Here is a 27,045-nt window from a genome sequence, read left to right on the forward strand (position 1 = left end):
TTAGCAACTCTGTGATACAGATACCATAAGAATCAGTTTAGAAGCACTGCGATATTGTAGAAGCAACACAATCAGAATACCTGGGTTTGAATCTCAGCTTTTACTACTAGCTGTGGGACCTCAGAGAAATCTGCTGAAAATCATGAAACAAACAAAAAGTGAAACTGTTTTCATTGTTTTTAAGATGCTTATGGAAAATATTTTCATCACCACAACTTTGGATCACCTGAATGACAAGACTGGTGAGTTTAAAAGATTCAAAATATCAATAGTCTAAACATAGGCTAAGAAAGGTCATAAGAAAAATTGTTAGCAGAGAATTGTAAGCCTCTGAGAATATAATAATTCTTTACTCATTCATGGATATATTTATACCTAAGTATACAAATATGTATGCCATCTCAGTAACAATCATGTGAATGGAATGAAAACAAAACAAATTCAAAATACTATAACTGATCCTGTTTATTTAAGTGTAACTTGCTTTAAACAAGTCCTATATTTGAAAAGTTATGTGAAACAAATTCTTTAGATTTTTTAAGGTATTTTATAATGCCTTAACTCTTAAGCTATTCTTCCTGAAAATTACATAACATAAAGGGACAGCTACAATCCCATTACAAAAAACTAAAAACCCAAAAAGCAAACAAACAAACAAAAACAGATACAGAGAGACCAGGTCACTTGCTTTCCAGAGAAGTGAAAAGCAACTGATCTTTCAACTCTTAATAGCATTATGCATGCTGGCCCCCTAATACAAGAAAAATAAAATTTTAAAGAAGAAAGTCACAGGGAAAGCAATATGATGTGGGACAAATATGGAAATAGTTTGGGAAATGTGGGTTTAGTATATTATTAAATAGTTATGAAACCCTATGTCCTTTCTGAATCTTGTTTCTTATCTGTAAATAAGAGAGATGTTGCCAAAGACTGTTAATATATACCATATAAGAATTTGACTTTTAATAATTCATCACATTAATAATAGCCCCTTTAGTTCTCAAATTCAGATTTTATATGTACATGTAGCATCTGGACCAGTATCTTATACACAGTATGTATTCAATAAATATTTGGGGAGTAAGTAAATGAATGAAACACATTTCCCATATTGGGAAACAGGTGTCCTACATATACATGTATATGAAACCAAAATTAATACCTTCTGTTTACATCCATTTATTTATATAAGAAATAAATATTAAGTGTCTATGATATAACAAACTAGGGGCACAACACTGCCAAGAACTAGACTAACCAAGTCCTTACTCTTATGAAGCTTACATTCAAGGAGAGTCTCATCATCATCATCATCATCATCATCATACCAAAAACCAAACAGATAATTACATATTTTCATAAATGCTATGAAAGAAACAACAAAAAAAGTTCTTGGTTCAGTTGGTTAAGTGTCTGACTCTTGATTGTGGCTCAGGTCATGATCTCATGGCTCGTGAGTTCAAGTTCCATGTCAGGCTCTGTGCTGACAGCTCAGAGCCTGGAACCTGCTTCAGATTCTGTGGCTCCCTCTCTCTCTGCCCCTCCTCTGCTCATGCTCTGTTTCTCTCTCTCGCAAAAGTAAATAAACATTAAAAAATATACATAAAATAAATATGGAGAGAGATAGGTCATAAAAGTAAAACTCCTTTAAGGGAAAAAAAGAACTTTAAAATACAAAACTAATTCAGATATTTTTTCAAAAAGGAAAATATAAGAGAGCAATGAAAAAGAACAGATTAAAGGAAGAGAAATTAATCTAAATAGCAAGTAAAGAACTCACAGGAATGCATCTACATTATAGCCCAGGGAAAAACAAATAGCTATAAGCTTGACACTAATGCAAAATCAGCATTTTATTCTGACTGATACACTGAAACAGACTCAGATTTCAAAGACAAGTAAGAAATGAAAGCTACCTTATCCACAGGAAGAGAAATTATTATCTTTCATGAGATAAACTGTTACAAGCTAACAACATTTATGTTTAGACAAAAAGTGTTAATGGGAACTGGTAAAAATAATTACAAAGTTAGGATTTTTTAAAGTTTGCATTCATTTATAAAAATCTTTTTCAAGGGAAAAATACATATTTTTGAAATAAGCTGCAGAAATTTACACTAACATAAAAATGTTATGAAGAATCAAATAAAAATCTACATATGTTTTTAGCCATAAAAAGTCCAATGCTACTGCACAAAATCAAACTAGTTACCTGAGTTACTGGGTATTAAATGCCTTTATTCATGAAAGATCAACATAAAAATTACCCTACCAGTAAATCTGGCCTATTAATTACAAATGGTACTGATGAACTATATAATCTATAACCACTATAGGTTTCTATAATCACTTAAAATTTTTTTAATGTTTATTTTTGAAAGAGAGAGAGAGAGAGAGAGAGAGAAAGAGAGAGAAAATATGAGTGGGGGGAGGGGCAGAAAGAGAGGGGGACAGATGATCCCAAGCTGGCTCTGCGCTGACAGCAGCAAGCCCGATGCAGGGCTCAAACTCAGGAACTGCGAGATCATGACCTGAGCTGAAGTTGGAAGCTCAACAGATTGAGCCACCCAGATGCCCCTATAATCACTTTTAGGTTAATTTAACTACTACTTCTTTATGCTTCTTTTGCTTGGCCATTTAACTTGTTTTCTCTAATGAAAATGTATTCCTCATATTAAAAAAAAAAATCTATTACCTGAAAATTTTTGCCTATCTTGCCATAAATTAAAAAAAAAATCAAAATTTCAGTGTTACTGAGCGCACTGGGGAATGTTTACATATATACTACTAATAGCTCTCTAAACCAGAAAACCTTCAGAGGAAAATTTGACAGTAATATGCCAAAAGCTTTACAAATGAATATATTCCAGTTCTAGGAATTTATCATAAGGAAGTAATTATGGATATTTGTAAAGACTTCAATATGTGCAATAATAAAAACTGGAAATAATCCAAAAGGCCAACTTTAAGGAAATGGTTAAATTTTGGTTTATCTGTATTACAAAATATATGCAAAAACAATAAAAAATGATCAAATAACATGCAAAAAGGCTCACAATATACTGATGAGTAAAAAATGATTAGAGAATCTGTACTACCGAGTGATTTGAATGGTTTTTTTGGTGTTATTCATAGTTTCTACATCAAGGACTTTATTACAAAGAGCACTTATAGCTTTTGTATGGAAAAAAAGTTCTGAAAAGATCTTGCCAATTGTGACTCAAACCACTTAGCCAATGAAATAGAGAGGACATTGAAAAAATAGAGTTTTCTGTATTATTTGTACATGTATCATCCATGATTTTACGTTATTTTATTACCTAACAAATATTCATAATTTACACACAAAAGATTGATTTTTCCAAAATGTATTTGGAAGCTCTGTGATCCAACATTGAGAGCAATGACTGAGCTCTTGTTTTCAGTCTCAACAACTTCCCTGATTCATCAGAAGCTCATATTCCATTTAATTCATCCTGCCTCAGTTTCTCTCTATATAGAATGAACACACACAAACTTTTTCACAAGAATATTGAAAGGAATATATATATATATATATATAAAGTATAGCATATATAAAACTGAGAAAAATGGAAAACACATTTTGATTTTCAGTCTTTTCATCACTTTTATAACCATAAACAAATTAGTTATGTGCCCCTGAACTGTTGTATTTTTTCTGTAAAATGGACAATACAATACTCCTGAAAGGCTTTCTTTGATTATTAACACAAATGCAAAACTGCAAATTTTCATATAAAATTTATAATAAACAGTGTGTCTTGAAAGTATGAAACAAAGGATATTAATTTATGTAATTACTCTGGTATACTCTTTAGCAACAAACATATCATTCCTAAAGTAATTCAACTATTGCATTTCTAACTTAAACATCTTTTTGAGACAATACAGAAACATTGATGCAATCTAACCTTTATTTTGTATAAGATACTTAAGTATTAAGTATCTTATCCCTTAAATTTACTCTATAACTAAAGAATATGTTAACATCGCTTTGGATGTAATGCAAAGTTCTTTATTCTGGTGGCTTTTATCAAATACAAAAAGAATAACCAAAGCTACAAGTAACTATAAACTAAACATACTCTAGGAAAGACTGCCCTCTTGTGCCAATCAATAATATTCAACAGACTAAGAAGGAACACTAATAACTATATCCAACACTAGAAGAACTCAGGCTTCTAAAAAGATCTTGATTTTTCTAAGTTCTGATTTCAACAGCTTATATTTAGTGGTGATCTTCAAAGAGAAATAAATTGAATAGTACATTAAGCTCATATAGACATGACTAGCTTATGATATTCAGCAGCAAATATCAACATAATTTGTAATGTTTATCATAGATACTAGCTGCTCAAGTGCTTTGAGGCTGACCTCACAGAGATAAGTAACTTTCTGATCCTTAAGTTTTACAACAAAATACAGAGAAAATATTAAAGAAACCAGTAGCTTGCAGACAAAAACATAGATGAAAAAGGGATAGAATATGGTGACTTGTGTTAAAATATATATACAGTTCATTCAAGTTTCTAGGCATTTTCTTCTGAATTCTTAGATAATATGATATTCTCTTTTTGATGGATTTTTAAAGATTTGGTGTATGGCCTATTACTCTTTATTTTTAATTTTTTTTCATGTTTATTTTTGAGAGAGACCGAGCGTGAGCAGGAGAAGGTCAGAGAGAGAGGGAGACACAGATCTGAAGCAGGCTCCAGGTTCTGATATATCAGCACAGAGCCTGATGTTGGGCTCGAATTCATGAACCGAGAGATCATGACCTGAGCCGAAGTCAGACACTTAGCCAACTGAGCCAACCAGGCACCCTGGCCTATTACTCTTTATAAAGCTTCTTGGCATAAATAAGTGGTAACAGACCACTCAAACATAAGTCATTTTTAGCCTCATTATTATTACTAATAATGTATAGTACTGTACAAATGTATTAGAGGAATAGACTTGCTAAAGAAACATTAAGGGGACAAAAGATGTATTACAAATAACAAGTGATGTAAATGCAGATTTTTGATATTCAATAGCATAATATCTTTCCTAATTATACCTGGAACAGTTACAATTCCATTTCTACCAAAGAGGGTTGTTAGGAGAATTAAATGAATTAGCACTGATAAAGCGCTTGCTATAAAAAACACTACAAAATGTTTGTTATGTCAATAAAGGAATTAGTAAGTATAGGAAACTACATGATATGTATGTGTACAATAATACCTACTTTCGAAGGTGGTCATGTTCTTTCAAAAACAGTTCAGTTCTTCTGTTGTTTACTCCAGACCCACTTTTGTATGACCTAGAACAAAATAGAGAAATGGCATTTATGATAAATAGATAAATATTATTGCCTCTTTAATTTAGGGATGTTTATTATTTTCACCAAAATCATCCAACATTCTTTTTTTTTAACATTTATTTATTTTTGAGAGACAGAGAGAGATAGAGCACAAGCAGGGGAGGAGCAGAGAGAGAGAGGGAGACACAGAATCTGAAGCAGGTTCCAGGCTCCAAGCTGTCAGCACAGAGCCTGACGCGGGGCTCAAACCCACGGACTGTGAGATCGTGACCTGAGCCAAAGTTGGATGCTCAACCGACTGAGCCACCCAGGCGCCCCAAAATCATCCAACGTTCTTAAACAAAAATATTATTTTCCTTTGCCTATTATTATTATTGTCTATTATGGTATCTTTATTGTCTCCAAGTGGAAGTAAAAGTTTAAAACTGATCACTGCACAGCACATGGGGTGGGAAGCTACTGCCATGCAATGTTTTCCTTCACAGTGGTACATGCAGTCTATCAACTGGAGCCTATGGAGCTAAAATGCAACTGAAGATCTGCCCATTTTGGCATACTTAAGGATTTCTATCTTGGTCTTAAGTGCATTAAAATTTATTTTTTATTTTTTTATTTAAAAAAAAAATTTTTTTTAACGTTTATTTATTTTTGAGACAGAGAGAGACAGAGCATGAACGGGGGAGGGGCAGAGACAGAGGGAGACACAGAATCGGAAGCAGGCTCCAGGCTCTGAGCCATCAGCCCAGAGCCCGACGCGGGGCTCGAACTCACAGACCGTGAGATCGTGACCCGGGCCAAAGTTGGACGCTTAACTGACTGAGCCACCCAGGCGCCCCAAGTGCATTGAAATTTATAAGAAAATGCTTTTTATCATTACTACCAACACTTTCATGTTTTTGGTCTTTACTCACAATAAAGTATTAAGAACAAAATAAAAAATTCAAGTAACTGCACATATACTGCAGTAAGACAAGAGGGCCATACTGATAAAACTGAACTGCTGGCTAAGGGGAAGTGTTAATTTGCAAAGTATAGTGGAAAAGAAAACCTCAGAAAAAGCAGCATGAAATAACCTAGAGCACACTGGAGTTGGAAGACAGATAATTTAGATTTAAATCTATCTCCCATCACTTACTAGTCAACCTTAGATAAGTCTCTAAATACCTAGTTTTACAAAATGGGACTAATGATTTCTACCTATACCAAAAGAATGAAGTCAAAAAAGCGGTAATATATGGAATAGTGTACAACTACAAAAAAACTTTTAAATGTCAGTTATTACTGGGACACCTGGGTGGCTCAGTGGGGTAAGCGTCTGACCCTTGGTTTTGGCTTAGGTCATGATCTCGTGTTTCGTGAGTTTGAGCCCCACATGGGGCTCTGCGTGGACAGTATGAAGCCTGCTTGGGATCTCTTTCTCCCTCTCTCTGTGCCCCTCCCCTGTTTGCTCTCTCTTGAAATAAATAAACTAAAAAAAATTTTTAAAATTTAATGTCAGTTATTGCTACTGTATCTCATCTCATTAATCATATTCTGCTTTGTATTATATTAATTTGAGTATGTGTCTTACTCCCTCTAGCTCCTGTATTATAAAATCCTAGAGGGCTAAGTTGGTCTTTTCATTTCTACCATCTTCTGTGACTTATCTAGTGTCTTACTCATGGCTGGTAATCAGGAAATAGTTTAATGAATGGATGAACATGTTTCTTTTATGATTATCTTTCAGAAAGCAAGTTATTACAGTGGGCTATATTCTAACAATTCCCACCAATTGTGGGGAAACAAAATGCCTAAACATTAAAGGCTGTCCCCTACACCAGGGGGCACTAAAATGCATATGTAAATAGTCTGTACAGATATTAAACAAAAGACTTACATGTTCCTGAGAACTAAAAATATTACGAAATTCCTAACTATGGCAAAAATGTTTAGATTTTTTACTCCCATGTGTTTTACAAAGTACACAAGACTAAGCATTTAAAAAAGAGATAAAACAGAGACAAACAATAAAAATTAATTTTCCAAGATAATTCTGGGGGACAGAAACATAACTATTAAAGTTATGTTTAATCCTCAATTAGATAATCCTCAATTAGAGTTCTGAGCAAAAAATTTTGAATCCAGTGAATATGAAATTACTTCTGCTGCTGAACTGTCTTACTGGTGTAATAAAATAAAGGAGATCTAGGAAAACATTTTTCAGAATATACATGATACATATCAGTTTATCATATGGTAATGCATATCTTAGACATGTTTATGAAATACAAGGTCACACTTACTTATGAAAAGTGTCATAAATTTCTCACAAGTGAGACAATGATAGGCATCAATAGATAGTCCAAAAGTGGAAAGTCTTCAGTTTTAATTGGAGGCCCAATGGATTTACCTTGTCAGAGGCGAAAAATATTTTAAATGTGTATATGAAACGCTAGAATATATTATTGAAGGTGAGGTAAAGGGATGGAAGAACAAATATTTAAAATTATGGATTGAGATCAGCATAAAAACATTGGGAGTTCTTAAATAATTTGACATAAGGCTATGAAGTTTGAATAAAACATAGAAAACACAGATATTTCAGATTCTAGAGAAATAAAGGTTACTTTATATATATATTATGTAAAATATATATAAAGTTACAGATGTGTCTTTGCGTGTGTGTGCGTGTGTGTGCGCGCGCGCGCACACACACACATAATTGTTAGGGCAAAAGAGAGGGTAGAGAGGTAGGTGGTAATCAGAAAGGGAAACATGGACAGCTTCAGCTAATGGAAATTCTTAAGGTGAGTGTTAAGAGATCAGAGAAAAACTTCGGAAGATATCATCTAAGCTAGACTCCAAATTAAAAGAGTAAAGTCAAGATTGGCAGGAGCCAATGATAAAACTAGGGGAAACTAGAGATAAGTCCAGCAAAGTGGATTAGATCCATATTATAGCAGCAATGTTTAAAGAACAGTGAAATAGGAATTAGAAACCTTGAACTCTAAATCATGGTTCTGCTACTCAGTTTGCTGTTAATCACAGATATGCTCTAAACCTAAATGTGAATAAACATCCTACAGAATAATATAAAAGGTAACTTACTCAATATCCTTTCGTACTGATCCCATGAGATTCTCCCTTTCCCGTATTGCCATGAAGTTTGCTTTGGTTTTATGGAATTCATGTGTATAATCCTGCAATAAATCAACATCCAGTCTCAACACAAGCTAATTATATATTTTCATTTTATTGAGCCCATTATGTATTGTCATTGTACAATTCTGTACAAGAATTTCTGTCAAAGAAATTCTGTACAAATTTCTGTCAAGAAGACTGCTATTTAAGAATCAAATAGTCAGGGCCCCTGGTTGGCTCGGTTGGTTAAACGTCCAACTTTGAATCAGGTCATGATCTCATGGTTCGTGAGTTCGAGCCCCGCATCAGGCTTTCTGCTGTCAGCACAGAGCCCGCTTTGGATCCTCTGTCTCCCTCTCTCTCTCTCTGCCCCTCCCCAGCTTGTATGTGCGCTCTCTCTCTCTCTCTCTTTCAAAAATAAACATTAATAAATAAATAAACCTCTAAAAAAAAAAAAAGAAAGAATCAAACAGTCAAGAAGTACAGATAACATTATAATCCTTTTCCTGAAGAGTGACCAACTTCTTTCAAATGAAAACAATTCAGTGGTAGGGTAATAGTGGCACTAGATCACTATCCTTGTATCTTCTAGTACCTTATGAGATAGAATTATGAAGAAGAAAATAATTTTAAGATAAAATGATTCCAAATAGCCTAGAATAAAATCTGAGGGACTCTTTAGTGTACACCAAATGGGGCTTATTTTCAAATTTCATCTTTTTGGAACTCCCACAGAAATTTGATTCCTAAACCAGTCAAAGGAAAAACAGAACCAAAAGAATTGTAATGAATAATCTTTAATATTTTCCTTTTTCTTTTTCTACTACCATACTTTTAAGTTATTAAGGAATATTCATTACTTTTTAAAATTCAGAGATGTATATAAAGAAAATGAAAATCATAATCCAATCTCCCAGAAAGCCCCTACTGCCCTTTAAAAACAAAAATATATATGAACATGGGAGAATACTAAAAGAGCACCAAAAGTAATAAAAATAAAAACCATCCTGCTCTACAGCTCATAACTATTATCACTTTCTTGTATTTTCTTTCAGGAACTACGTTTTTGTATATACAAGCTTACCTATTATTTCTTTCACTTATGCTAAAGAAATCATACCACAATTGATTCTTGAACAACACAGATTTGAAATGCAAAGGTCCACTTACATGTGAATTTTTTATAGTATAGTTCTGTAAATGTATTTTATCATTTTTTAAATAACATTTTCTTTTTTCTAAATTACTTTATCGTAAAAATACAGTGAATAATATGTGTAACATACAACGTATGTGTTAATCAATTGTTTATGTTAGGCTTCAAGTCAATACTAGGCTATTAGTACTTAAGTTTTTACGCAGTCAAAAATTATACACAAATTTCTGACTGCACAGGAGTGGAGAGGTGGGGTGTTGGCACCTCTAGTCCCCACACTGTTCAAGGGTCAGCTGTATTCTGCTATATACCTTCTTTTCAGTAGTTCATAAAACATCAAGTAACCTTTCCATATTAACAAATAGAAATCTACATTCTTTTTAATAGGTATATAGAATTCTATCTTATGACTGTCATTTAGTAAATTCCCTACTGGCAAACATTTTAGTTGTTTTTTTGCTGGTTAAAAAAATGCTGTTTGAAAAATAAACATTCTTAGATACATATTTTATTGAAATTTCTTTCTCTTTTTTAAGTGTATTTAAAGAGTAAATGCCTAACAGAATAACTGAATCAAAGAATCTTACATTTAAATTTTGATAGTGCTAAACTGCCTTCTAGAATGACCACTAATTTATGTTCCCAGCAACAGTGATGGGGACTCATTTTTCTGTATTATTATAATGTGCTACATATGTTTCAACATTTGCTAACCTGACAAGTGAAAAATCATACCTCATATTGATGGGTATATTTTCCTTTCAGCATGTGGTTTAATGTCTTTTTTATGGTTTTGGACATTTTCTGTAAACAGCCAGTTAGTATCCTTTGCCCATTTTCCTATTAGGTTATCTTTTTTTTTTTTTTAAGTTTATTTATTTAAAGAGAGAATGAATGAGAATGCATGGGAGGGACAGAGAGAAAATCCCAAGCAGGCTCCGCACTAACAGAGATTTGAACTCACAACTATGAGATCATGACCTGAGCTGCAATCAAGAGTTGGAAGCTTAACTGATTGAGCCACCAGGCACCCCTAGGTTATCTCTTTATTTCTATTATTTCTCTGTACATTAAGTAAATTAGACATTTGTTATAGTTTACATTATTAGGTCTTGTTTAGAAAGTTCTTTATTACCCAAAATGTATAATTTTCCATGCTTTACTCTGAACATTTAGAATTTCTTTTTCTACATATAAATCTTTGATCCATTTGGACTTTATTCTGGATGTGAGAGGACAGAGATAGAAATTCAAGTTTGTTTTCTCCCCCCAAATAATTAGCCAATTATTACAGGTCTATTTATTTTATGATCCCTCTTTTTCCCACTGATTTAAAATACCACCTTTATCAGAAACTAAATTTCCATGTGAACTCTATTCAGTTCTATTGGTATATTTTTTCCTCCAGAATCAAACTGTCTTAATTATTCTAGCTTCTTAACAGGTTTTAATATCTGGTAGAACTAGTCATCCTTTACTACTTATCTCCATTTTCACATTTTTTTTTTCTTGGTTATACTTGTATCTCTGTGAATCCAAATGAACTTTGGTGTCATTTTGCTAATTAAAAAAAAAAAAAAAAAAGAAGAAAAAAAAAGAAAAAGCCCCTTTTCATTGGGAAGGCACTCAATTTATAGGCTGATTTAGAGAGAAATATTCTTTCCAAAGGCAAAATAATTTTTTCTCTTATTTAAATTAAATCCTTTTGGGGGGCACCTGGGTGGCTCAGTCGTTTAGGCATCTGACTTCCGCCTTCCGCTCAGGTCATGATCTCACAGCTTGTGGGTTCGAGCTGTGCTGACAGCTCAGAGCCTGGAGCCTGCTTCGGATTCTTTGTCTCCCTCTCTCTCTGCCCCTCCCCTGCTCATGCTCTGCCTCTCTCTCTCCCTCAAAAATAAATAAAGATTAAAAAAATTTTTTTAATTAAATTTTTTTTTATGTTCCTCAGTAAAGTTTTATACATGCAAGTCTTAGTCATTCTTATTAAATTTTTACACAAGGATTGTATAGTTTCTTCTATTATATTTTCTAACAGGTTATTGTTTATATGTAGGAAAACTACTTGCTTTGATATGTTAATTTGTAATCCACCATCCTACTTAATTTGTTTCTAATTTTCTCACTGCTACATAATGCAAATTTTGCCTCTTCCTTTCCATTATTTAGATCTTGTTTATTTATATCTCTAATTGTACCACCAAGAACTTCCAAAACAATATTCAACATCTGTGGTGACTGTGGATATCTTTATCTTTCTTCTTTCTTCAAAGGGAATGCTTTCAGTACTTTATCATTAAATGTGATGCTAGCTTTTAATATGACATGCACATTTTTGCATTAGGTAAATAAAGTGTCCTATTCCTATATTTTAAAATTAGAAAATGTTGCTGAATTTTTTCAACATTAAAAACATTTGCCTTCCTATTTTTACTAGATGTTTTTAACATCTCTGAATGTAAATATTTAAGAATTTATTTCATTTTATTGGTACACTTCTAATATTTTCTCAAACAATACACTAAACATAGTATATTACCTCCCTTCCACATTATCTTCAAGGCCTGATGAAAGTATACTCCAAACCACCATATTAGGGCCTCTGCATGACAGCTGGCTATTTCACTATTATTGCTAGTGAAATTGCAAGGTCTTCCACAATAGAAGTTTATTTACCTAGTGATGAATATTACTCATTTTTACCAGGCAAAAGCAAGAGCTATCATTTTCAGAATTTTATTCTACCAAGGGAAAAAAGGTAAAACAAGACAAATTTCTGCAGCATAATATTTATCATTTCAGAAGATTCTTCCCTTTAATCTCTTAAATACATGTGTATACATTCTATTCAGGGATTTAAAAAAAAACCTACTACAATCACTTAAAAATCTCCAGTGCAATATACTACCTGCAATATATCTCTATGTCGCTGTAATGTATGCATCAGTGCTGCATTCAAAGACGGGACACCTGCACTGTTGGTATATTCTGCCATTTTATCATTTACTCCTGTAAGCTAAAAAGAAGAGGAAGGAAGTAAGGAGGGAGAAGAAAACCAATAAAATATTTTAAAAAGCAATATAAAGAGATACAAGTCAAATATTTGCCTGTATGCGCTTCTGGCTAACAGCAAGCAAATAAAAAACCACCCCCAAACCAAAAACAAAACGACAGGCAAGGATTCAGTATTTCCCCTCAATAATCTATAAAGCTAAAAATAACACCCAAAAGACTTGAGAATGGCTGTAATGAAAATTCAAGTGTCCTGGGGAGGCACATATCTTGGATGAAAAGGTGATTTCAATAAATATGTCTGCATTAATATAATCTAGTACCATAGCTAACAAGTGACTAACATAGTAACTAGCAAAACAGTCATTTCACAGAAAGTACTTACCCTTGCCAAAAGCTGTTCAATCTCAATGGCCATTGTTTCAAACATTCTGTCTTGGCTTGATCCATTTAAAAGGGGTGTTGTGTCAGAGCTAAAGAGAGGAACCAGTAAAGAGAATCCATTACTTAAACCGAATCCTTTAAAACATACTTAAAATAATAAGGTGATTCATAAAGAGGTCAAGTGGAATCCCAGAGACTTATTTTTTAAGAAGCTACAATTTTCATAGAAGTTTTCCTATAAAGATCACACATGTCCCAAATATTAAATTCAGTATAAAATATAATTATATATATGATTTTTCTGAGCTTTAATACATCTACTCTTAATAATGTAAAGAAGTTCCAAATGCTTATTTATAATTTCCCAAATGAAAGTAACTTAAGCTATGGCAGTGCCCACTGAATGCTGAATCTAAAAGAACAAATTATGTGAAACAGAACTGTAGAACTAAGTAGTACTACATATAAAAGGAGGTGTAAGAGGTATTATGGATTATTTTATGGGATCTTTGGGAATAGTTTTTTAAATTTTTACCCCTAAGCAATTATGGCTCCTCAAATTAAGTTCTCTCTTCTTGGCTGGACTCTTACCGAAAAGAAATACAATTAAGATTTACATGATCCGTGGAAAACTAGTTATTAAGTAATCAGTACTGGCTTTAAGTCTAATATAGATAGCCATGTCCAGCAAGGAAGTTTCAGTACCAACTCTCTACATTTCTACTTATATTACAAAACTGTTTCAGTTTTGTTTTACAAAAAATGCGAGCTCTTCTAAAATCTGAATAACCAGTCAAAAAAACTAACTTTTTATAAGTGAAACTTATGTTTGACAGATTCAAATTCTAAAACCAGATGTCCAGAAAATTTGTTTTGCCTCTTCAGAAAAACCACTAGCCTTCATTAGATCCGCAAATGGTATGCATTATCCTATGAGCATCTCAAAAGAGATCTCAGTTATACTGAAAACAGATAAGTACTCAGGCAATGACTATGCTCTTTAATCTTACTGAAGACTTTGGCTTGTCCTGTGACAGTGCTTGGGTGTGGTGAATGAAAACAGATTAAGTCATCAGTTTAACATCAAAAAAGTACCTTAGCTATTTCCCTTTTCTACATACAATTTCACAGCAAAAGTAATAAGCAATCAAATAACCAAAAAGTAGCTAATAAAAAGGACTTCTACTTTAAGATGTTTAACTAGGTCCAAATTTTTATTTCTTAAAACATTTCAATTTGTGGGGCACCTGGGTGGCTCAGTCAGTTCAGTGTCTGACTACAGCTCAGGTCATGATCTCGTGGTTCGTGGTTTGAGCCCTGTATGGGCCTCTGCACTGTCAACAGGGAGCCTGCTTTGGATCCCCTCCCTCCCTCCTTCCCTCCTTCCCTCTCTCTCTCTCTCTCAAAATAAATAAACTTAAAAAAAATCTCTATTTGCTACTTGCCTTAAAATATATCAAAATATCTAGTTCTTTATTATACGTTAGGGCCAACCCAAAGTTCTGTGGTTATCTCTCAGAATGTGCTCAGGCAAAAATGCTGAACCTCCTCTACCAGATATATGAAAAAGAACAATGGGTCAATGAAGGTAAGCCTCATGAAGAGGGAAACTGCTTGTCTTATTCACAGATATATGCCAAGCACCTAGAATAGTGCCTGGCACATGGTAGATAACTCATTAAATACTTGAATGAATGAGAAGACAATCTCTATATTCACCATTCAGTTAAATTTAATTCAGGTTCAGTTAAATTTAATTCATTTTATAGATGTGTGATGATTCACTGACCATAAAGTTCTCAAAATAGAGAAAGTAAAAAAAAAAAAAAAATTACTCCTAGACGAAGAATTCTGATCATCACTGAGTTTATGCATTATGACATGCTTTCAATCTGGGCAATAATAAAACACTTTAGAATGTATATCGCATCTTGATCCTCCCTGGCCTTACGTTTCTTATTGAAAGGAGAGTTAGGCTATAAGAACCTACAAAGTCAGTCCCAATTTGTTGTAGAATTTCTGAGGAAATGTTTTCAAGATAGTTTTCCCTTTAAAGGAGTTGTAAAAGTATTAAGTTCATGAAGCACAGAAAATATAGAAAAATCATTATGTAACTGTATCTCTTAACAATTCATAGTTTTAAAACTGTATACTCACTGGCATAGTATATATGGGAGACTTAAATTCAGGAAAAATGCTGTGGTAAAATAAGTTTAAGTTTACTCATACAAAAGAACATCACTCGTTTTCTTTACTTACTAAGTCAAGTCCAAAGCAATGGAATGCAATCAAAGCTATGTGATATACCAACAGCTTACTTTTAGGTCCCAGAATCAATATGTTGGCCTTGCTATCTTTAATTCTTTAATAATGTGCCCTTATTAAAAAGAAGCAATACTTTGGCTGTAGTGTTGAAATGAGTCTTTTGTTGGAATGTGCATAGAAAGGTTTAAGGCATAGGCTCTGAAGATACAAAGATCTGGGCTCAAATCCAGATACTTTTTGTTTTATTTATTTATTTATTTATTTATTTATTTATTTACTTACTTATTTATTTATTGTTTTATTTATTGTTTTATTCTTAGTAGCTGAGGATAATCCCACCCCACTGCCAATCCTCAGAAAAGTATGGGAAATAAAGAGCGGATAACAACTAACAGCTCTACTACTAGCAATTCCACTGCTAGATATACAGAAACATTTTTATAGGTAAAGATGTTCTACCAGCCTTCATATAAAGCTCTTAAAACAGTACCTGATACATGATGAACACTGTGTCAGCCCTTAAAATTATTAATTAGCAAAAATTAGAAACAATGTCCATCTACAGATTATAATACACAATTACACTATCACAATATGATACTACATGTAGCAAATAAATATACCACAGTTAAATGCATCCATAGCTTAAACACAAAGATAATGTTAAACAAAAACATGAGCTGCAAAATAACTAGTAAGATACTATAAATTTTTTAGGAACACAAACATAATGTGTAGATTACGGAGAAGTAGAAAATGGGATGATAACAGGGACTTCAACTGAATTGGTAATGATTATTTCTTCAAGTGGGAAACAGGCACATGAGGATCCATTATTCTTCATACCTTCCTAAGTGTTGTGAATATTTCCTAACAGTTTTTTAAACAAGGGGATGGCCTAAGTGAGCATAAGATTCAAAGATAAAAATACATCTTCCATATGTTCAATACAGTAGTATGCAAGCTTCTCAAAAAAAAACCCCAAATTTAAAATAGCTTGGATGATTAATAGTGAGGATACACAATGCATTAGATTCATTCTAAAACACCAGAATAGCAGTATGTACACTTTACATTTGGGTAGTTTCTCAGATCCATTTAGCAATCAGAAGATATAAGAAATACAATGTGGGCAGAGGCTTCTGGGTGGCTCAGTTGGTTAAGCATCCAACTCTTGATTTTGGCACAGCTGAAACCATGATCTCATGGTTTCATGAGTTAAAGCCCTGTGTCGGGCCCTGTGCTGACCACGCAGAGCCTGCTTGAGATTCTCTCTCACTCCCTGTCTCTCTGCACCTCCCCCACTTGTGCTGTCTCTCTCTCAAACTAAATAAGTAAGCTTAAAAAAAAAAGGGGGGGGGGGCACCTGGGTGGCTCAGTTGTTTGAGCATCCAACTTTGGCTCAGGTCATGATCTCACAGCTCCGGAGTTCAAGCCCCGCATCGGGCTCTGTGCTGATAGCCCGGAGCCTGCTTCAGATTCTGTGTCTCCCTCTCTTTCTGCCCCTCCCCTGCTCATGCTCTGTCTCTCTCTCTCAAAAATAAATGAAAGAAAGACAGACAGACAGACAGACAACATGGGAAAATCAACCACATTTCCTTACACTGGCTGAACTAGAAACTTATCTCTGATGCAAACTCATTCTTAAGCCTTAGCATTTTCCTCCTGACATCCTTATGACCTTTACTTAAGGATCCCAAATGAATGCTAGTCTCAAGGGTTAAGAATTTTTATAAACCACTAGAATATAAACAATAACAAAAAAATATCAAAAACTCACTAATAGACCAAGTTACAGAATTACATATTTTAGTTTATTTTTTAATGCTTTTAAGAAATTATATGGTTTAAGGCATAAGAGACAGAATCTGGTAGTACCTATACCTGTCGCGTCTTCCATCTCGAGTACTGCTGTGACTGTAACTTGTACATAGTTTACTGAAGGAAACTAGCTTCAGGTCGAGTTCATTTTCCAGCTGTCGAGCCTGTTTCCTGAGATCTTTAACAAAATCATGAAAGCAAATAATTAAACACAGAGTCCATCAGCAGACATAAAAATCACACAGCTATTCTGAAGAAACAAACTATGAAAATAATCATAAATTGAGGTAGTTTCTCCCATAAAGAATGTTAAAAAAGAAAACCAAAGATTTACCCAGAAAAGCAAATTGTCTCTCATTTAAACTTCAGATGGGTCAAGAAGGGGAGAAACAGGGAGAGGTGAAAAATTTCACCGGTATTCCAAAGACAGCTAGACAACAAATGTTCTAACATCCCTGGATTATTTCTGTAACAATGACTAAAATTTTGTAATTTGGCGGGAAACAGAAGAGAACACAAATCATAAAGAAACCGAGTATGGTTTATGACCAACATTACACCAACTTACCAACTAACTTTATAAAAGAGAAAAACCATCACTGTTTTTGACAGAGATTTTCCTATCTCTTTATATTCCAAAGCTTATGAAATTCTTAGAATGACTTAGTAACTGAGGCTTAAGAAAAAATAATCATTAACAAAGGATTAAAAAAATGGTCTTTCAATAAGTTTACTGAAAGAAACTTAGAGGGGCTTAAATTAACAACAAACAATATGCGATCGACAAGGTCAAATATAAGGATGACAAAATAAGAGCCTAAGTTTTAAAAGAACAGAAGCAAACAGAAACACTGGTATAGTAGTTTGGCCTAGTGGTTAAGGAAGAGAAGCCACAGTCTGGAAAGCTACTTCTAGATGTGAGTACTCTCATTCATCGTAAAGTGGAGGTCAAAATAAAAGGGCTGAAATGTAGAAAGGAACATCGTAAGGATTCATCTTTCATGAATAAGGAATACAAAATATTATTTCAATATGTTTATCAGCAACCAGAAGTAGGAAGCAGTATAATACAGTCTTAGAATCTTAGCTAAGCCTAATGTTCCGAGATTCTGAGAACTGTCTCTGAGATTCAGTGAAAATCTGCTTAACCTATGAACCTCAGCTTTTTGTTTTTTAAACTCCTTACCTTCAGGGTTTTTCTATGCATTAGTAATCATGTGCTTAAAGCACCGGGCACAGAGTAGGTTGTCAATAATAAGCTGCTATAATTATTATAGAATGGAGCTTCAAAAAACTATAGCCTGGGGCGCCTGGGTGGCTCAGTCGGTAAGCGTCTGACTTGGCTCAAGTCATGATCTCGTAGTTCGTGGGTTCGAGCCCCGCGTTGGGCTCTGTGCTAATAGTTCAGAGCCTGGAGCCTGCTTGGGATTCTGTGTCTCCCTCTCCCTCTCCCTCTGCCCCTCCCCCACTCATGCTCTGTCTCTCTGTCTCTCAAAAATAAATAAAAATGTTTTAAAAAAACCCACTATAGCCTAATGACTAGTATTAAAGATAACAATAGCCACTTGTACATAATTTAAAAATATTTTCTACCTAGTACACACATTTCAAATAGGCATTTAAATACACGTTTTAAACCACGCTTCTCTGTAACTAGTAACTGTCTTCCCTAGTAGAAAACATCAAATAAAAGTATTTTGAAAATATAACAGGCAAGGGGTGCCTGGGTGGCTCAGCTGGTTAAGCCTCTGACTTTGGCTCAGGTCATGATCTTGCGGTTCATGAGTTCCAGCCCCGCATCAGGCTCTGTGCTGACAGTTGAGAGCCTGGAGCCTGCTTGGGATTCTGTGTCTCCCTCTCCCTCTGCCCCTCCCCTGCTCGTGCTCTGTCTCTCTCTTTCTCTCTAAAACAAATAAACATTAACAAAATTAAAAAGAAAGAAAAGAAAATATGACAGGCAAGTATGGATGAACTTAGAATTAAGCTCTTAGACCGAGTGGCTGATAGTGACAATACTGTTACTTGTAGTTTCCAAGAGACTTCAGAGGGTAGCAACAGGAAATAGGTTAAAAGAGAAAAAGGATTCAGTGAGTAGTTTCTGTTGTAATAAAGCAAAGAGGCAACTGAAAGAAAAAGATGAGCCTTCACTCATCCTTGGTCGCCGTGGTCCGGGAGTGAGTTTTACATGAGCCCGCTTTATCAGAACATATTTTCAGTAAATAAAGGTACTTGTCAAATCTCAAGACGGTTTTTTGGCAGAAATATAGCAAATGCAATCTTTGCAATTCACAGGGGTTCTCTCAACTTTCTCTTTATAACAAACTCATCTCTACAGCAGAGGGTAAAGTTATTTCCTCTGCCTTCAAACGCGACTCGACACCCAATCCTCGAAGTCGCAGCCTGAAGCTGCCAAGGGGACCCAGTAGGAGACACTTCGTTCATACAACTTCCCCCGATGGACCGGACTGACAAGTTCCTTCTTTCCCTTATCCTACTCAATTGTCCAACAGTGACCTCAACTCTTAAAACGCTGACTCTTCCTGCCTCCTGGGCTTGGGATATTCTCGCTCAAAACTCGTCTCCTCTCAGAGTTCGTGCCCCAAGCCCCTTCGCCCAAGTTCGCTTAGCCTCTCAACCCAGTTCTCCTCCAGCGGCTCAGGACCCTCTGCTTCTGAATCCGCGCTCAGCTCTCTCTCCGCCCAGCCCCTGCTCCAGGTCCCGAAGCCTCTCAGGTAACCCCTTGCCCCAGATCGTTCGGTCTCCTCAGCCCCCAGGCCCGGGGCTCCCACTAGACAAGCCTCACCCGTTGGCTCGGCCACTCCGGAGGTCAGGCTCTTTTCTCTGCCACCTCCCCCAAGACCCGTCCTCACCCAGCCCTTCTGCCTCTCGGCGAGACCCACACAGTAACGCTCGCCCTTACCTTCCCAATAATTGCTGGTTCCTGCAGCCATCTTTGTTATCCAACGTCAGTCGGGATAGGAGAGTAGAGGCGATGCAAATCAGAGAATTAGCTCCACACCTTCTTCCGCCCCGGCGCCAGGGCCGATGGGATACGTGAGCTTCCACAGACACCGCCACCTGGCGGTCAATTATCATTTCACAGCTTTTGAGCAGTGGGACTGAAAACGAGTTTTACTCCCTGACACTGCCTGAATGTCTGTCCTGGAGCTCATACCCTCGGGCGGAACACCTAACCTGTATCATCGCCTTCGATTCGGCTTATCCTCTCTCTCAGCAGGGGCCTGCTTGACTGAGAAGAAAGTCATCATTAGACATAATTCCCTGTTTTCCTCACCTTTTCTCAATAGGTGTCTTCGGCCAACCTCTTCCCTTCTCAGAGCCAGAGGCTCTTTTCTTCCCAAGGCCAACCCTTCCATCCTCTCTCTGCCTAGTTATTCCACTCTGACATAAGTGCTCTTCTCCACTGGCCGCCTGTTCTCCTGTCTACAGCAGTTCAAGTCCCAGCCTTCTTCTTTTTCAGCTGCCAAATCTAGAAAGTGTATGCTGCTTTTATGTACCTTATCCTTCACCCTCAACCTGTCAAAATCAGCCTTCCAAAGCCACCCTTTCTAGATACGTAAATTATCACAGTCGACCTGTGTCCACATTTTACCAGTTCTAGTGAAATGTACAAGTTACCTCCAGTAAAGGTGTTTAAATGATACCTGTTTACCCATTCCCAGTTATGACTGTTTTTAAGACTTCCTCTACATTCATCGAGAACCACACCAGATGTTATCATTTTTGCTTTGACTGTCAAACATAATTTATAGAATACAAAAGGAGAAGGAAAGATGACTGTACTTACACTTACTTTACTCTTTCCATTTTTCTTTCTTCATTCCTGACGTTCCAAGTTTCCTTCTTTTATCATTTTTATCATTTCATTTCTGTTTCAAGAATTTCATTTAGTCGTTTTTTTGAGTAAGTGTGCTGTATGTATGTATGTATGTATTTTCTCAAGTTAGTTAACATACAGTGTAATCTTGGCTTCAGGAGTAGATTCCTGTGATTCATCACTTACATACAACACCCAGTGCTCATCCCAACAAGTGCCCTCCTCAAAGCCCATCACCCATTTCCCTCCACTCCCACCCCATCAACCCTCAGTTTGTTCTCTGTATTTAAGAGTCTCTTATGGTTTGCCTCCCTCTCTGTTTTTATCTTATTTTTCATTCCCTTCCCCTATGGTCATCTGTTAAGTTTCTCAAATTCCACATATGATTGAAATCATATATCTTTCTCTGACTGACTTATTTTGTTTAGCATAATGCCCTCTAGTTCCATCCACGTTGTTGCAAATGGCAAGATTTCATTCTTTTTCATTGCCGAGTAGTATTCCATTGTGTATATATATACCACATCTTCTTTATCCACTCATCAGTTAATAGACATTTAGGCTCTTTCCATAATTTGGCTATTGTTGATAGCACTGCTATAAACATCAGGGTGCCTGTGCCCCTTCTAATCAGCATTCCTGTATCCTTTGGATAAATTCCTAGTAGTGCAATTGCTGGGTTGTAGGGTAATTCCATTTTTAATTGTTTGAGGAACCTCCACACTGTTTTCCAGAGTGGCAGCATAAGTTTGCATTTCCACCAACAGTGCAGGAGGGTTCACCTTTCTCCACATCCTCACCAACATCTGTTGTTTCCTGAGTTGTTCATTTTAGCCACTCTGACTAGTGTGAGGTAGTATCTCAATGTGTTTTTGATTTGCATTTATTTCCCTGATGATGAGTGATGTTGAGCATCTTTTCATGTGTTGGTTGGCCATCTGGATGTCCTATTTGAAAAAATGTCTATTCATGTCTTTTGCCCATTTCTTCATTGGATTATTTGTTTTTCAGGTGTTGAGTTTGGTAAGTTCTTTATAGATTTTGGATTAACCCTTTATCCAATATGTCATTTGCAAATATCTTCTCCCATTCTGTCAGTTGCCTTTTTTTTATTAAATTTTTTTTAATTTATTTTAAAAATAAAATTTATTGTCAAATTGGCTAACATAACAGTGTGTAAAGTGTGTTCTTGGTTTTTGGGGTAGATCCCCATGGTTCATTGCTTACGTGTAACACCCAATGCTCATCCCAACAAGTGCCCTTCTCAATGACCAGCACCCATTTTCCCTCTCCCCCACCTCCCCATCTACCCTCAGTTTGTTCTCTGTATTTAAGAGTCTCTTATGGTTTGCCCTCCTCCCTTTCTGTTTGTAACTATTTTTTCCCTTCCATTCCCCCATGGTCTGCTGTTGAGTTTCTCAAGATCCACATAAAAATATGGAAGCTTCACGAATTTGTGTGTCATCCTTGCACAGGGGCTGTGCTAATCTTCTCTGTATCCTTCCAATTTTAGTATATGTGCTGCCAGAGCAAGCCCTGTCAGTTGCCTTTTAGTTTTGTTGATTGTTTCCTTTGCAGTGCAGAAACTTTTATCTTGATGAGGTCCCAATAGCTCATTTTTGCTTTTATTTCCCTTGCCTTTGGAGACATGTCAAGTAAGAAGTTGCTGTGGCTGAGATAAAAGAGGTTGCTGCCTGTTTCTCCTGTAGGATTTTGATGGTTTCCTGTCTCACATTTAGGTCTTTCAGCCATTTTGAATTTATTTTTGTGTATGGTGTAAGAAAGGGGTCCAGTTTCATTCTTCTGCGTGTTGCTGTTCAGTCTTCCCAGCACCATTTGCTAAAGAGACTGTCTTTTTTTCCAGTGGATATTCTTTCCTGCTTTGTCAAAGATTAGTTGGCCATATATTTGTGGGTCCATTTTTGGGTTCTCTATTGTATTCCATTGGTGTATGGTCTGTTTTTGTGTCAATATCATACTGTCTTGATGATTACGGCTTTGTAAAATGGCATTTAGCCATTTTTTTAAAGAGTAGGTCAGCTGGAGACAAATTCTACTTGTTTTTCTTCATCTGATAACATCTTGATTTCCCCTTCATTCCTGAAAGATATTGTTGCCAGATATAGAAGCTAAGGTTCATATTTTTTTTTTTCCTTTGGCACTTGAAAAATGTACCAATTTCTTCTGGCTTCCACGTTTCTGATGAGAAACTGGCTGTTCTTTGAATGGTTTTTCCTCTATAGCTAAGGTGTCTTTTCTCTATCACTGCTTTCAAAATTTTTCTTTTGTTTTCAGAAAGGTAATTACAATGCATCTTAAGGTGGTTTTCTTTGGTTTTATCCTCTTTAGCTTCTTGAATCCTAGGTTCATGCCAGTTGGCAAAGTTGGGAAATTTTCAGCCATTGTTTCTTCTACTACTTTTTCTTCCCCATACTGTTTCTCCTCTTCCTCTGGGACTCTGATGAGATGAATGCTAGATCTTTTGTTAGTGTCCTACATATACCTGAGGCTCTACTAATTTCTTTCTGTTTTCTGTTTTTTATATTGGGTAATTTCCATGTTCTATCTTCAAGTTCACTGACAAGCATATCTTTCCTCTCTTCCCTCCATTCTGATAGCGAGCCCATTCACTGAGTTTTTCATTTCATTTTTTGTATTTTTCAGAACTAAAATTTCCATTTGGTTCCTCATATATTCTATTTCCTTTTTTTCTTAAAAAAAAAAACTTTAGAGAGAACATGCAAGTTAGGTAGAGGAGCAGAAAGAGAGGGAGAGAGATAGAAGCTTAAGCAGGCTCCACGCTCAGCATGGAGCTTGACGTATGGGTCAATTTCATGACCCTGGGATCATGACCTGGGCTGAAATCAAGAGTCAGATGCTTAACCAACTGAGGCACCTAGACAAACCTTCTATTTCTTTGCTGAGACTCTTTTTATCATTTGTTCTAAGTTTATTTATAATTGCTCATTACAATATATTTATTATGTCATTATCAGATAATTCCAACATCTGTGTCATCTTGATATTCACATCTGTTGATTATCTTTTTTTTCATTCAAGTTGAAATTCTTTGGGTTCTGGGTATAATTAATGATTTTTAAGTTGTAATCCTTGATATTTTAAGACCCTGAATCTTATTTAAAGCTTCTGTTTAAGCAGAACTCCTCTGACATTGTGCTGGTGGGGGTGGTGGGGAACTGCCTTGTTACTACCAGGTTGAAGTAAAGAAATTCAGACTCTCCCCTGGCCTCTGTTGATAGCCCAGGTGGTGGGTGGGGGTGCCTTGTTACTCTTCCACAGATGGCCCTCAGTGACACCATGACGGGGGCCTCATTACCACTGTGCTGTGTGGAGGTCCTGGCTCTCCCCCTGGGCCTTCTTTGACACTACCCACCCATCCTGGCTTTATTACAGCCAGGTGAGGGTGGAGTCTAGGCTTCCTGCTCAGCCATTGCTGTAAGGGGTAGAAATGGGCCTTGTTTTTTGTTTGTTTGTTTGTTTGTTTTTGGTAGCATTTGGCTGGAGCGGTGCAATTATTGTCTAAAATTATTGCACCTTCGTAGGCTGCCCCTTCCGGTGTCCTTTGGCTACAGAAGCATTTTCTTTTGGGGTTTTTCTGTCTGCACCCTTTGGCATCTCTGGATTGCCAGCTTCTCCATTATGGGATATATAATGCAACACCCACTATGGGATATATGAGGCAGAAAGAAAACCCAAGGAATTCACCACATGTCGTTTCTTGGGTACAGAGGTCCCTAACTGGTTTGCCTCCGTCTCTCCACCCTTTCTGTGCTTAGTGGGAGGAATTGAAGAGAAATACATCTACTCCATTTTGTCCAGAATCGAAAAACTTCCATTTAATTTTCAATACATTTTAATTGTTTGCTAAAATTCATCTTTTCTTTCTGCATTTATTCATTACCATTATTTTTAAGTTTCTGATAAATGAAAAATCTGTAACTCCTATGGAACTGTGTCTATTTTTTTCTCTTGATCTTTCATCTTTTGATAGTGTCTTTTGACAATAAAAATAACTTTCAATTGGATGCTATATATTCTAAATTAAAATTTGTAGTAATCATTTGAGGCCCCAGATGATATCTTCTTCCAGAGACAGTTTACTGCACTTCACACAGGCAGTTCAGGTAGTGGCACACCAGCTTACTCAAGTATGGGCTGGGACTTTTACCAAGTAGGATTCTGGGTTTGTAAAAATTGGTCCGTTTCTAATTTGCCCTTACTTCTAATGTGCCACCCAAGTGTCCTAACTGAAAGCCTGTTGACCAGTGCCCCCTTTCTTGATAAGTGCTGAATTCATATTTTCCCCCGACCCAGTGATACTGGCTACAGCTTCTGTTTGGGTTCTCTGCCTCTTGCCTGCCCTCTCTGCTACTACGTACCTGTAACTCTCAGTTAGTTATGACTCTCAGATTCAGTTATGAATCAACAAATCCCTCAAGGTGAAACTTGACTGTCATGTTCACCTCTAAATTCCCTTTGCTCTAGGATCTTGACCCCATAAGTCCTTGTTACCTTAGTAGTTCTTCACTCTTTCAAACAAGTGTTTTGTTTTGTTTTTAAATCCAGATTTTCTAATTGTTCCTGAAGGGAAGGTCTTTTTGTTTCAAGCCAATTCATCTACAGCTGGAAGTAGAACTAAATTATCTTATTATTTCTAATTTACTTGTAGATTATTTTGTATTTTTCACATGCATAATCAAATCTGCGAGTGGTGACAAGTTTGTTTTTTCTTTGTCAATATCCAGATCTGTCATTCGTATTTTCATGTTTCATGGCTGAGGTCTCTTCCATCAATCTAGCAAAATCCAGGTACTTTAGATTTTTTTATGGATTTATTTTGGTGATAGGGAGAGGTTGTAAGTTGCAGGACTCTTAAACATTCCTCTTTGCTTCTTTTCTTTCTCATCACTTGTTAAATTTTCCTTCACCAGAAGCTCTGTGTTTCTTTTTTTTTTTTTTATTTTTTTTATTTTTTATTTTTTATTTTTTAATATATGAAATTTACTGTCAAATTGGTTTCCATACAACACCCAGTGCTCATCCCAAAAGGTGCCCTCCTCAATACCCATCACCCACCCTGCCCTCCCTCCCACCCCCCATCAACCCTCAGTTTGTTCTCAGTTTTTAACAGTCTCTATGCTTTGGCTCTCTCCCACTCTAACCTCTGTGTTTCAAAGCTGTCCCTTTAAATCATGCCTGCCCCCTTTGAACTGTGCTCACTTTGAAGCCTCTTCTCTATAGTTTGTACTCTGATCTACTTGGACATGTTTTTAGACCATTCAGACTAAAGGTGGACTTGGTCTTTCTGGCAGTAGTTTGAGACTAACATTAGGCCCTTCTTTTCTTTCTTGCTGTTCATCTCCATCTGCCTTCTCTCCACAAAGCCTTGCACAGGTGTGGTGTTGGGGCAGGCATATGGAAGTACATGCCGAGATTTGATGATTTTTCTCATTTTATTCAGGTAGTTTGGCATTTCGAAATTCTCTGACTTCAGGTTATGCTGAGAGTGTGGCTCTTGTGTAGGTTTAATTTTTCCTTCCTGTTTTTTGCATTACTTTGCAATGAAATATTGGAAGACAGGTAGCTTGGGCTTCACCAATGTCTTCAGCTACCTGGTCGTTCACCTTTATTCTTGAATGACTTGCTCAATATAGAATTCTATGTTGGAAGCTATTTAGTGTTTTACCCAGCACCTTCAAAGTATAATTTTACTGTACTCTGGTTTCCACTGTTGGGAGTGAGTCTCTAATCTTTTAGTCTAACTGCTTATTTTTTGAAGTTAACTTTTCTCTCTGACCACTTCTCTTTGTCTTTGGTGCTTAGCGGCTTCACTGAGGTGCCTGGTTGTTGGCGCTTACCTTTTTTGCTTAGATTGAGTGCCTTAAATCTACAGATGTCATTTATCAATTTTGGAAAATTCTGCATCATTGTACCAAAATAGTTTATGTTCTATTCTTTCTCCCCTTTTCTTCTAGAACGCTGATGATCAAACATGTATTAGTCTTATGTTCAGTCCACACTTTGACCCTGTCTTTCATATTTTCTACCTTTTTGTCTCTGTGCTGCATAAGAGAGAGTTTCTATGGATCTGTTTTCAAGTTCATT

The 27,045-nt window shown here is 36.0% G+C and overlaps 1 protein-coding gene and 1 non-coding gene across 3 annotated transcripts in view; both read right to left on the bottom strand.

The window, feature by feature from the left end:
- Positions 1–20,087, bottom strand: part of GOSR1 (golgi SNAP receptor complex member 1) — a 46,854-nt gene extending 26,767 nt beyond the window's left edge. The window contains exons 1-6 of one of the 2 annotated variants that reach the window (XM_042914738.1): positions 20,002–20,087; positions 17,145–17,259; positions 12,997–13,084; positions 12,508–12,615; positions 8,414–8,505; positions 5,252–5,326 (exon numbers count right to left, since the gene is read on the bottom strand). In XM_042914738.1, coding sequence (XP_042770672.1) covers positions 5,252–5,326; positions 8,414–8,505; positions 12,508–12,615; positions 12,997–13,084; positions 17,145–17,259; positions 20,002–20,032 — 509 coding nt within the window. In that variant the 5' untranslated portion in view covers positions 20,033–20,087. Of the gene's footprint in view, positions 1–5,251; positions 5,327–8,413; positions 8,506–12,507; positions 12,616–12,996; positions 13,085–17,138; positions 17,260–20,001 lie in introns of both variants that reach the window. The other variant, XM_042914737.1, reaches the window with a different exon arrangement.
- Positions 20,088–22,349: 2,262 nt separating this feature from the next.
- Positions 22,350–22,452, bottom strand: LOC122207529. The gene has a single exon (XR_006196930.1). It is a non-coding gene; the product is annotated as a U6 spliceosomal RNA (small nuclear RNA).
- Positions 22,453–27,045: the final 4,593 nt, after the last annotated feature.

The sequence above is a fragment of the Panthera leo genome, chromosome E1 (assembly GCF_018350215.1).
Source record: "Panthera leo isolate Ple1 chromosome E1, P.leo_Ple1_pat1.1, whole genome shotgun sequence".
Lineage (NCBI taxonomy): Eukaryota > Metazoa > Chordata > Mammalia > Carnivora > Felidae > Panthera > Panthera leo.